Source organism: Sinocyclocheilus anshuiensis, unplaced genomic scaffold, assembly GCF_001515605.1.
Source record: "Sinocyclocheilus anshuiensis isolate Anshui unplaced genomic scaffold, SAMN03320099.WGS_v1.1 scaffold119, whole genome shotgun sequence".
NCBI lineage: Eukaryota > Metazoa > Chordata > Actinopteri > Cypriniformes > Cyprinidae > Sinocyclocheilus > Sinocyclocheilus anshuiensis.
Genome location: NW_015549581.1, coordinates 490,908 through 504,018, shown reverse-complemented (window position 1 = coordinate 504,018; position 13,111 = coordinate 490,908). Strand labels below are relative to the sequence as shown.

The 13,111-nt window shown below is 35.7% G+C and overlaps 1 protein-coding gene across 1 annotated transcript; it reads left to right on the top strand.

Annotated features, from left to right (window-relative positions):
• The first annotated feature begins 203 nt into the window (after positions 1–203).
• LOC107657763 (cytochrome c-type heme lyase-like) lies at positions 204–6,559 on the top strand. Its single transcript, XM_016445988.1, has 7 exons — positions 204–283; positions 1,024–1,158; positions 1,244–1,377; positions 1,465–1,613; positions 4,036–4,155; positions 5,275–5,361; positions 5,444–6,559. The coding sequence occupies exons 1-7, from the start codon at positions 208–210 to the stop codon at positions 5,640–5,642; spliced, it is 900 nt and encodes a 299-aa protein (XP_016301474.1). The 5' UTR covers positions 204–207; the 3' UTR covers positions 5,643–6,559.
• Positions 6,560–13,111: the final 6,552 nt, after the last annotated feature.

Genomic DNA, 13,111 nt, shown 5'->3' with positions numbered 1-13,111 from the left:
ATCTTGAGTATTCATTTATTAGAATTTAATTGGTTATTATTCCAACTTACTTACAGTTTTAGTGCACAGAGGTTACAATTTGTTAAATGTATATTCAACAGAAGAAAAATAAAAAAGCAAAATTTGCATTTACATAGTACCAACCAAGCTTTCACAATCTAATTAATATTTATGAGCTACGCATTCGTCCCGCCCCGCTCGCAGTGCATGCTGGATGAAGCGGAAGTAGCGGGGCACGTTGACATTGCGGAGCGTCCGATCCACACATTACACTCACAGAAAGGTGAGTTTAGCTGTCATATTTGTAAACATTTATTGATCGATATCATTATATTAATATAGTTAAAAATCTGGTTACTTTTTAAAGAAGGTGCTTTAGAGAAATATGTAGTTTGGTATTCCGTGACATTGTTTAACATGACTGTGAATGACTTTATATAACTTATTTTGTAATTCTTACATTTTGGGATTGGTAAAAGTCGATTTTTTTTTTAACATGGTATATAAATGACTAAAACTATTTATTTTTGATGTTCTCACTGACAGTATAGTATTTTAGCACGTATATCTTTAAATAGTAACTGTTATGTCAACGTAAAACAACATGCAAAGTTGTTCCAAATTTCTATGAAATATATACTGTATATATAATTAATTTTTTTGGTGACCAGCTCCAAAAATGACTATAATAAACACGCTATAACAGTAGTTCATACCACATATTCCAAGTAATATGAAACCTTATGATAGCTTTGTGTGCGGAAAATATATTTTTGCGTATATTCATATATGGTACATCAAACTGTTTCACATAAGGTTGTACTGTTTTATAATACTTATATAGTCCGTTTTCTGACATAAGTAATTTTTATTTGTCAGAAGAAAGAAGTCCTACAGGTTAGGAACATGAGGGTGAATAAATGATGGATTTTGAGAAAGATTTTCTATGAACAGCATAACACAAGTAATGACGCAACAGGATCTACTTGACCTTCAGTGTTCTTGATCTATTGATCTCTTCAGGATTGGTGTTCATCATGGGTGCATCTGTATCCAATCTTGCCCCAACTATTCAGGCAGAGTCTGCAATGTCAGCGCCTCATTTTAGTGGGGTGTCCCCACCTCCTGGGTGTCCCATGCATCAAGAGCCCCCTAAAAGTGAGTCATGCACCATCTGTTATCATGAGCTTGATATCAGTGGGTTTTATGTAATAATTATTCACAATGTGTAATATAAACCCAGGCTCTCCGCCTCCTGAGTGCCCCATGCATCAGGCTCAGACGCCGCCGGCCGGCCCAGCGCATCAGGAGAGAGCTTATGAGTTTGTCGAATGTCCCATGAGAGCTTCTGAAGGAGCCATCGATCCCACAAACATGGTGAGCTGGGCATCCCATCATTAAGATGATGCTCTTTGAGATTCTTTTGGCTTATGTGTGTTAATGTTGCTTTAATATGTCCCACAGATGCCCCCTCCAAATCAGGTGCCCACCCCGGACCAGCCATTCTCTCTGTCCGTGAAAAGAGAGGAGTCTAAAATCCCACGATCAGGCTCAGGCCAGAACTGGGTTTATCCTTCTGAACAGATGTTTTGGAATGCAATGCTGCGGAAAGGGTGAGTTTACCTTTATGTTTCTATTCCTAAATCTATGTTTTACAACCAGACACGTGTCCTGTTTATGTTTTGGAGAGCTCTAATGGCGCTTTTCCACTGCATGGTACGGCACGGTACGGCTCGGAACGGTTCACTTTTGGGGGGTTTTCCACTGGGTACAGTACCTGGTACTTTTTTTAGTACCACTTCAGTTGGGGTTCCAAGTGAACCGTACCGTTACCAAAACGTGACGTGTAAACTCTGCTGATCACGGATTGGCCGGAGAGAATCGTCACTACCTGCGTCACTGAATTTGCGACACAAACACAAAAGAACCGCTAGATTTAAATCAGCACAGCCAGCGAAGGATCGAACGCAACTGTTTTGAACGAGCGCACCTTTTTTTTAACAACCAAAAAGTTTTGTTGTCTGTTGCGGAAGAACAGACGTTCCTCTCGTTGATAGCAGAGGAGCGGATCCAGCGAGAGCTTGATGGGGCGTCGTGGAATGAAAACGTTTTTTTTAGGAATCATGGTAGTAGAGGCGGCGCAACTATAACGACATGTGAATAATCCCGCCCACTCTAAAGCGGTACTGAACTGCAGTGGAAACGCAAACCGTGCCGAGCCGAACCGTGCCGTACTGAGCCGTACCGAGCCAAGTCGTACCACGCAGTGGAAAAGCGCCATAAGTGGACCAGATATGCAAGTGCTGTAACTTGATTACCTAGATAGAAAAAAACAGTATTATTTTCCAAGGTCAAGAAACTCCAACTCCACACTAAGGCTGTCAAAAAAAAATTAGAATTTCGAATATTCGTATATAATATATCGAATTTAAAATAAAAATCCACATTCGAATGCAAAAACGCTGCATTCGAATTTTAGGTGTGCGTTAAAGAGGCAGCCTTATCAGTGGCGCACGAAATGCGATGACGATATAAGTGTCATTGCATTTTAATGTTTTTGTTAACCTATCCAGTTGAAGCCACTAGATGCGGCGCTGCTGCGTTGTTAATTACAAATATTGCTGGGAAAGAGAACATCAATGCGGAGATCTTGTTTACGTCAAAACTGAAACCAAGCCGTTCTAGAGGGACGTCTATTACCGTTGCACTCGCATCTCGCACAAAGGAGCCGCATGTTTAGAAAGCCATGTAAAATTAATGCAAGTTCAACTTTGAAAAAACATACCTTGAGACTTCATGGCGGGTTTTTTCCCCATCCCACTGCAACTCGTGTTTTTAAATGAAAAATGTACTCTGTGTGATTTCGGTTCTTTGTATTAAACTATGCATACATACATGATGCTGTTTTGTTTATAGTTGTTTAAGCAACTTAATTATAATTGGTTTATAAACATTATTTTAAACATTATGCACTTTGAATAAACGTGCATTAGTAATATTTTGCTCGATGCGCCCTCTTGTGGCCTCAGGAGAGAAGCCAAAAGCTTTTCTTCACCCTAACTGAAATTATGCATTTTAAATGATCATATTTAAGGTAAAAAAATTCAAATGTAGTTTTTCAGCTATTTTGACAGCCCTACTCCACACGGCATACAAATAGATTAATTTCCAATAGAATTTGATGTTAGCATGTTTTTGAACACGCTTTTTGAACACCAGTCTTCTGCTCATCAAGGCTGCATTTATTGCATGATCAAAAATACAGTAAAACAGTAATATTGTGAAATATTATTACAATTTAAAATAACTGTTTTTTTATTTTAATATTTTTTGAAATGTAATTCATTCCTGTGATGGCAAAACTGAATTTTTAGCATCCATTACTCCAGTCTTCAGTGTCACATGATCCTTCAGAAATATCTTTACTGTCGCATTTGATCAATTTAATGCATCCTTGTGGAATAAAAGTATTAATAAAAAAAAAATACTGACCCCAAACTTATGAACAGTAGTGTGCAAATATAGCTAACAAGTGTCTCATATTAATAAAAAAGTAATATAAAAATGCATATTAATTTTTTATTTAAATGTTTTTTTTTTTTTTTTTCTTAAATTGTTATTCATGTATTATATATAATTCACATTATTCTTATTTTTTTACATACTAAAATATTTTTTAATAAAAAAATTATTAAAAACATTAATAAAATGTGTAAAAATGTAAATGTTTTAAATAAAATATTTATAATCAACATTATTTCTTGGCTCAGTTGCCATCTTAGATGCTGCCTTATATTTTGGTCAAATTTGGTATTTTGGCAGGCAAAACTTGGTAGGCAAATTTTTGCCTTCTGTTTAGGGAGTGCCTCTGATTCCTTAAAATGCTTTCTAGATAGGCAACACACTATGTTCGGAAACGAGCTATTGTTTTGATACTATGCAGAAAAGACATAAGCATGTTTTGCACATTTTGGAAGGAATTTTTTTTGTGCTGAATTACTGTAAATAGCTAATTGCTGTTTGTTATTTTGCTAGGTGGCGTTGGAAGGATGAGAGTCTTGCTCCAGAAGACATGACCAATATAATCCAGATCCACAATCGTAACAACGATCAAGCCTGGCAGGAAATCTTGAAGTGGGAAGTGCTGCACGCCAGGTGACTGCAGCACAACTCTCACATTCACACGAGCAATGACTGTTAAAAAATTTTGTTTTTTATTACAAGAAATTGTTACTTTTATTCAGTAAGGATGCATTAAATTAATCAAAATCTCATTTAAAATAAATGCTGTTCTTTTAAACTTTCTATTCAGTATTTTGGCAGGCAAAACTTGGTAGGCAAATTTTTGCCTTCTGTTTAGGGAGTGCCTCTGATTCCTTAAAATGCTTTCTAGATAGGCAACACACTATGTTCGGAAACGAGCTATTGTTTTGATACTATGCAGAAAAGACATAAGCATGTTTTGCACATTTTGGAAGGAATTTTTTTTGTGCTGAATTACTGTAAATAGCTAATTGCTGTTTGTTATTTTGCTAGGTGGCGTTGGAAGGATGAGAGTCTTGCTCCAGAAGACATGACCAATATAATCCAGATCCACAATCGTAACAACGATCAAGCCTGGCAGGAAATCCTGAAGTGGGAAGTGCTGCACGCCAGGTGACTGCAGCACAACTCTCACATTCACACGAGCAATGACTGTTAAAAAATGTTGTTTTTTATTACAAGAAATTGTTACTTTTATTCAGTAAGGATGCATTAAATTAATCAAAATCTAATTTAAAATAAATGCTGTTCTTTTAAACTTTCTATTCATCAAATAATCCTTACAAAAGTACTAAGTACTACAGGAATAAATTGCGTTTCAAAATATATAAAAAACAGAAAAGTTATTTAGAAATTCTAATAATATTTCACTACTTTTACTGTATTTTTAATCAAATAAACGCAGCCTTGGCTAGAATAACAGACTTCGTACTGTATTACAATGTGCTCTAATTATGTGTTTATATTGTTATCAGAAATAATGGTGACTGATAATAAAGTAACTTGTGATGCCAAACACATTTTAATCAGATAAAAGCTTCATCATCACCTCTGAAGCCCTGTTGCTGTCAGATAAGCGAGGTGATAATATGGTGTTAGTCGCCTTCTGTTTGTCATTTGATGGTCACTGGCAGTGTGATCTGCTTTGTTTCTACAAACTGCCAAGTACGCAAGAATCATCATAGCGCCCTCGATTACTGTTCGTTTCAAACACATGTTTGTTTCTGGCAGCGAGTGTCCATGTGGTCCGACTCTGAAGAGATTCGGGGGCAAAGCCAAAGAGTTCTCACCCAGAGCCAGAATACGTCACTGGATGGGGTGAGATATAAAAATAAATCCCAATGGAAGTGTTTAAAAAGCTACAGAGTGCTTGATTTCTTTCCGTTAACTTTCTCTGTAGATATGAATTGCCTTTCGACCGACACGATTGGATCGTTGATCGGTGCGGAAAGGAAGTCCGGTATGTCATTGACTACTACGATGGGGATATTAATAAAGACACCTACCAGTTTTCCATCCTGGACGTGCGTCCGGCCTTCGACTCTCTGCAGGCCGTCTGGGATCGGATGAGGGTGGCCTGGTGGCGCTGGACATCGTAGAATCCTTCATAAAACAGTTTTAAGATTTCTGCATCACTATAAGACATCACAGATTATACGGTTCTAATATACTAGAATCTGTGCTGCTGAGTTCTGACTGTAAACCTGAATCTTTGCAAATTATTGCACATTGAGAGACTTGAAGGTTGTGAGCGTTCTCTGTTAGAGAGCACAATGAATCAGTGTTTTTTCTTCTGATGAGGGTCTGAATTAATCATCAGCAAGCTTCTTTTTTTTTTCTGCTTGTTGTGTGAAGGTTATCAAACTGGAAAGCTTGCTATCTGATCTTATTCAGAGGTTAAACATATCCGCTGGTTGTTTTTCTCTCTCAAAGGCTGATTATTGAGTGTTTTAGTTCATGTTGAGAGCAATTGGCAGCTGTTAGCCAGTGGTTTGGTGGTTTTTGCTTTTGAATGTAATTGATTTCGATGAAGCATATGAAACAATGTTTTTTTTTTAAATCCATTGTTTCGTCGGTCAGCCTCCATATTCATTCTGCTGTAAGATTTAAAACATAATTTCTTGTACGTACTGTTTGGGTGTATTTATTTTGTGCAAACTGCTTCATTGCTGTGTGTGTATGCTGAAGTGTTGCTGATTATGTTTTGAGTGAGAGTGTTTCTGCAATATTTCCTCCCCGATTTCTCTGATTAAATATCATTTGTAAACCAGTTCACTAACTTGTTTTAAATCTGACCTGCAACAAATGATAATTCAAACTTTCAAAGGCTGATTATTGAGTGTTTTAGTTCGTTCAGAGTAATTGGCAGTCTTTGCTTATGAATTTTATTGATTCGATGAAGCATATGAAATGGTGTTTTTGTTTTCTTTTCTTTTAAAGCCCTTGCTCAGCTGGTCATCTCTCACATATTCATCCTGCAGCCAGGTTCAGCTTTAAAATGATGTAATTTCTCATACCTACTGTTTGGGTTTCATTATTCTGTGTGTTTGTGTATGCTAAAGTTTTGCTTACTTCTCTCTTTGTAAGACAGCGTTTCTAAAATATTTTAGCCCCGATTTCTCTAATTCTCTTATATTTGTAAGCCAGTTCATTTGTTTTAAGTCTGACCTGCCAAATTTTAATTCCAACAAGTAAATCAACAGTCCGCGAGCTTGGCTGTTATTGCTTCACTTTTTCACTTTCCAGAGTACACCAGTAGGTGGTGCACTTTCCTCAGAAAATGCCATTTCTTTTACTACTGTGGTAGTCATCAGTGATGGTGACTACTAGTGATCATATACACAGTTACCTATGATATAGAGGAGGGTCATAAAGGTTTTACCATCTTGCTTAAGCACAAATCTGCTTGTACGGGGATAAAATGTAACTGTTTTATGAAATAGTCATGATCCTTGGGTTAGGTTTCTGGAGTTTTGTTGCATTCTTACAGTGTCTACAGTGGAAATGAATGAATAAACACACACACACACACACACACACAGATATATATATAGTTTATATTTATATATTTAAAACTCAGGCTCAAAAAGTTGTCCATGAACAAAGAGACATTTGAACAGTGAAACTTACATATAATCTGGAAGATATAATGTGGAAGGCAAAGATTCAATACATGATTTTGGTAATTCATTATTTTGATGCCAAATATCACAGTGCAATTTTTTTTCCACATTGGTGCGATTCTAGGGTCAATGAATATTGTATTGTATTGATTTGTATTGTAAAGTTGTATACCTATTAGTTTCTATGGTTATTTCATGGTTTAAGATGTTATAGACATTGGTGTTGTTTCAAAGCAACACTGCTACTTCAACGTAATGCTACAATGAGAATTTTCAGAGAAAAGTTAAAAAGGCATGTGATCACATTTAGAAGTACAGTAAGAAGGTCACACCGTTTCCTGTTATTAGTTGTGTTTTTGGGATTTCTTTTGGTTCTTCAGACCTTGAATCCTTTGTACAGATATAAACAGGTCTTGAGACAAACAGCAGTTTCAGATGACGTCACTTGTACAGTATGTTTATCCTAAAAGTTGATGAAGTCCCTCCCGTGAGAGCTTTTTAAATCACCTAGAGAAGAAGCTTTGGTTCTTCGTGTCTGTGAGTAGGTGTGGGAAAGAAATCTTCACTCACGGCCCAGAATAACCTCATCCTCTGGGGAAAGGTTCCGCCTCTTCGTCCTTTACAGATGGGAAGCTGATTTTGGTGAGTTTTATGAGCGGTTTGAGCTGTGACTGATCATCACGCTGTGTTTGAGGGTCCATTGCCTGCTTTTGAATAACGCGTGTGTGGTGACAGATACTGTATGTTTGTATTTGGTTTTTCGTCTGGGTTTCTGTTTGGCAGGGAACCAGAAAAGCCCCTTGTAGTGCACAGAGCAGATCTCCAAACAGCCCGTGGCAGCGGAGTCTGGCGGGGGGATTCAAGCCCCCTGCAATCCTTCCAGTCTGTTTCATTTACATACCAAAAGATGCCCAGCTGTGCCAAGTACAATAACCAGGCTTTGTCTAGATTCCAGAGCTGTAACATTAATTACGGGAAGGAGTAACAGTTGGAAAGTTTCTAGCTTGCGGGTCACTGGTGGTCCTGACATGGACGTTCAGATGTTGGCTGATGTATTTGCAGAAGCAGTATTGATTGTACTGCATCCAGAATGATGCTGATGGAAAGCCTTGTGTGTTGCAGATTCAGTCCCACTTATTTTTTTAGTAGCTCAGTTATGACAAGCTTGTTTGAAATTTGTTAGAGAGTGCAGGGTTATTATCGTTAACTAAAATTAAAACCATCAGCATTTTCGTTGCTTGAAATTATTTCAACCTTAACTGAAGTAAAATATAAAATCTTAAACTTATTTTATTTCAGCTAGTTGCCATTTCTCATTTTTGTTTAGTTTAAGTTGAAGTACTAAAATAACTAAAGCTAAAACTTAATGCAAACTATATAAACATGTTTAAAAAAAGAAACAAAATAAGAAAAATGACAGACACAAAAATGTAAGTAAAAACAAAATATAAAAATAAAATCTAATTCAAAATATTGACAAAAACTATAATAGTATATATCAAATGATAACACTGATTGAATGTCATTGTGAAAATGTCCTACCACCTTTCTGTCTGGTTATAGGATGAATGCACATCTTCAATAAGCTTGGCTGACAGAATTTGTGGCATAATATTGAATAATTCAAAAATTAATTTCTATTTGTCCTTCCTTTACATTAAGAAAGCAGAAATTTGGGTTACAATGAGACACTTAAAATGGAAGTGAATGGGGCTGTAAAAAACCACAAGACACAATAAAATTGACTGTTAAAATAATTTAAACAGATAAAATAACAGTAGAATAATTAATTTAAATGCTTTGATAGAATTATCAGCTTCACACATAACTATAATAGTATATATCAAATGATAACACTGATTGAATGTCATTGTGAAAATGTCCTACCACCTTTCTGTCTGGTTATAGGATGAATGCACATCTTCAATAAGCTTGGCTGACAGAATTTGTGGCATAATATTGAATAATTCAAAAATTAATTTCTATTTGTCCTTCCTTTACATTAAGAAAGCAGAAATTTGGGTTACAATGAGACACTTAAAATGGAAGTGAATGGGGCTGTAAAAAACCACAAGACACAATAAAATTGACTGTTAAAATAATTTAAACAGATAAAATAACAGTAGAATAATTAATTTAAATGCTTTGATAGAATTATCAGCTTCACACATTTCAGCTTTTATAGCCTCCATAAAGTCAGTTCCATTTTAAGTGCTTCAGCGTAGCTTTAAATTCTATATATATATTTTTTTTTTTTAGAAAATGAGGGCTCAGTCAATTTGTATTTTATTTTATTTTATTTTAACCAACATTATGCCACAAATGCTGTTGATTAAACTTAATTTGTATTAAACCCATATAATTCCTGTAGGCCACACTTAAAAATGTATAAATGTCATTGAATATCAATCCAGGTGGCATTTATTGGTAGGAAAGATAGCGCAAGCACACTTTTGTGTTATATAATGCAGGCATTCATACATTTTTAAGTGGCATAAGTGTCCAAATTGGCTTTGGGGTCACTGCATATTTATACAAAATGTGAATATGCTCTATCTTCAACAGTGAGAAATCTGAATCTTTCATGTATGTTAGTGTCTTATCCCTAGTTTAAGCATAATAAGCAGCTGTTTTAAATGCAAATCCCATCCATGATTTGCATCCAGACCACTTCTCCCACACACTTTACCATTAACACACAGCAAAAAAATAACACGCTGGAATTGGTAATTGTGCTCTTTCTACATGCTAATAATAAAGAAAACAGCATTATGCTGAAACTAAATGAATGCATGCAGGGTGTTTAAAGGCTGTCAGTCGGAGGCCTGCAACAGGAAGACAACAGTCCCACAGGAAGCTTTACTGCACTTAAGAGTTTGATTTGAAAGTGAAATGCGGTAACCATGGAGACAATTTTATGACACCCCAGCACCATTTTGCACAATCAGTGTGGGTTTATTCTGCATACATCATTTATTTTCTTTTGCAGTTATATTATACATCAGGGCTATTTGACTGCACTTCTCTAAATTCCTTCCCAGTAAATTAAATGAAATTAAATAAGCAATACATAAAATATTTTGTAAATGTTCACAAACACAGCCATAATACCTTGCAAAAGAAAAATATACCTCGTAAAAATAACATTACATTTTAAATAGTCTCTCTGCTCATTAAATCAGACCAATGATTTTCTCATTTATTTGGTGCTTATTTAAATCGTTTCAAAGCAGATTAGAAGGAAACAGATTAACAGTAAAAAATATATTTATTTAGTCATTTAGAGCTTTTTTTTAAGTTAAAACATTGGTATTGTGTTGTCTAAAGATGAATATAAACATGTCTGAAAACATGACTTTTTTGTTGTTGTTATTTTGACCAATTGTCATTTTATGCAAAAATGCTCTAAATGACAACATTTTTAATAAAAATTAGGAAGAAATGTAATCAGTAGTTTACATAATTAAACAAAAACTATGTTTTACTCAAACACATAACTATAAATCATAAATCCAGAGAAACTGAGAATTTTCAAGTGGTCTCTTAATTTTGAAGAGTTTATATGCAAAAGCCTGTAAGTGCCGTATGAACATTTCTTCTAAAACTAGCAAAAGATTTTGATCCACTTCAAATGTTGACTACTGTATATATATATAACATTATATAAACATTATATATAAAATACATGTACATACAATATTTATTTTCAACATATTTTGCCACTTGAGGTGCTTTTTGGGAAAAATACCTGTTTATAATTATTATTCGTGACTTTTTATTCCTTATTTTATAATGTGCAGTCTTACTGATGGATGTACATATAGTGTTGAATTAGGCGTTTATAATAAGGAGGTGCATATTGGCCAGTTTAGAAGGACATTTTGGGTTCTTTGTAAATTCAGTTATTTCATCTTGTTTACATCTTGCATTTGAAGTGTATAGCAAAACAACATTTATGGCATAATTGGTTTGCTTGTGCGAGTAAATTGCTCAAAAACAAGCAGGTAAATATTAAAAAAATTGACAATTTCTTCTAGCCAAATACGTGCAATGCCAAGGCAAAGCAGGACCTCCGAAATTAGAGAAGAGATATTTATCCTTGACACAAGAAAGTTAGGGGGTCTTTAAGGTGTTTACAACATCAAGAGGGTCCGAGCGGCCCTCAGGCTGCCGAAATCCACAGCCGTCAACATTCAGCATTCAGTCTGACTTCCTCATCTCAGATAATTTATGCACCCAGCACACAGCCAGAGGGCTTTTGAATACATTAGGAGCCACGACTGGACCTCACACTGTTAGTTTGTGTGAGCACCACAGGTCATGTTCTGAAAGGACCCTACTAGTTTGTGGCCAAAGGATTGGCACGGATCCATCTCAGACGTTCCCTCCGGGGAGATTTGATACGCAGCCCGCTGGAAACAGAGAGAGAGGGTGAGAGCCTTCCGCGAGGCCTAATCAAACCGGTTTCAATTTGTGCCGTGGGCTTATCACAGCGCTGGAAGTGACGAGTTCTTGACTTTTATAGTGCAGTCAACCAACACGCTGAGATAGGCAGGCCTTCTGCATTGTTTTTTAATGAGCTCTGATGGAAACTGGTAGAAATCGGAGCGGCTTAATAAGTACAGGGGGAAAGCAGCTCATGCATAATGACTAGCGCAATGATCAGACATCCCACCCTCCGCCCAGATCAATAAACTCACCCTCATGTGTGGCGTCTTATTGCGGTGAGAAAAGATAAAATATCAGCAGCTGTGGAATAATTGTTTTGTCTTCGATTGTTTGCGCCATCGTGACCTCATTTTCTGTCCCATCACGACTGGATGGATGCTTCATCCCGTCTGATTGGCTTTGCTCATGACCGGCATCCGACCGAAAACGGGCTCCTCACCTACACTAATTATTTCTCTTTTTTTTTTGGTTGTTGAAGTCATTAAATGTAACCCGACATTTGGAGCCACACCGATTCATGTGATTCTGTGCTAGTGAATGTTTCTGAAACCACGACTGTAGTTCATTTGGACACTGTGCTGTGTGTGTGTCATTGGATTTAAAGGGTTAAAAGGTTGTTATGGTTTAGGATATTAAAGCGCATTAAAGTAGTCCATATGAATCGCATGGCATATTTCACGTTTTCTGAAGTCATACAAAAATGTGTGTGACTTTTAACCATTGTGAACAAATGATTGAGACAGTGAGTAGAATAGAATCAGCCTTTTTAGTGAATAAATAATTCAGACAGGTTGTGTGAACTGAATCAATGATTAATTGAAAAGATCCGACTCAAATGAATCATTCATTCTCGAATCGGATATTGCTACTTCCCTCATGATCTAACAAATTGTTGTAACAAATAACAGTAATACAATTTTTTTGTAAGATTTATTTTTTGTTCCATATGTTTGTACCCAATATTCTAAAATGTTTTATATTCAGATGTAGCCTAAATTTCTCAGACTGTATGGATCCCTCATTATTATAATTTATATATATATATATATATATATATATATATATATAATGGTTAAAAAATAAAACCATTTTACTATTTTGCAAATTATGTTCAATACAGACTGTATGGCCCCACTGTATATTCTGTATACCTTTTTTATATACAGTAGATATAGATTTTTTTTCCTTTATTTCATTTCCCCCTAATTATTTCTTTCTTCTTAATGTTTCTTTGTTTAAACTTTTTTTCTTCAAAATCCTAAAACTTTTTGTATTCAGATTTGAATTATTGTCAGTGTGGTCTCAGAATCTGTTAACCCCACTGTACACATATAAACATTTTTATGTATGATATATAATTTTTGCAAACATAGTCATATTTTTCAGTTTGAGGTATTGAGAAAGACAAGAAATGCGATATTAAAGTTTCTTTTCCATTGATCTCCACACCGACCATACGTCTAACGTCGCATTATCCATCTCTTTCCCGGCTTCCA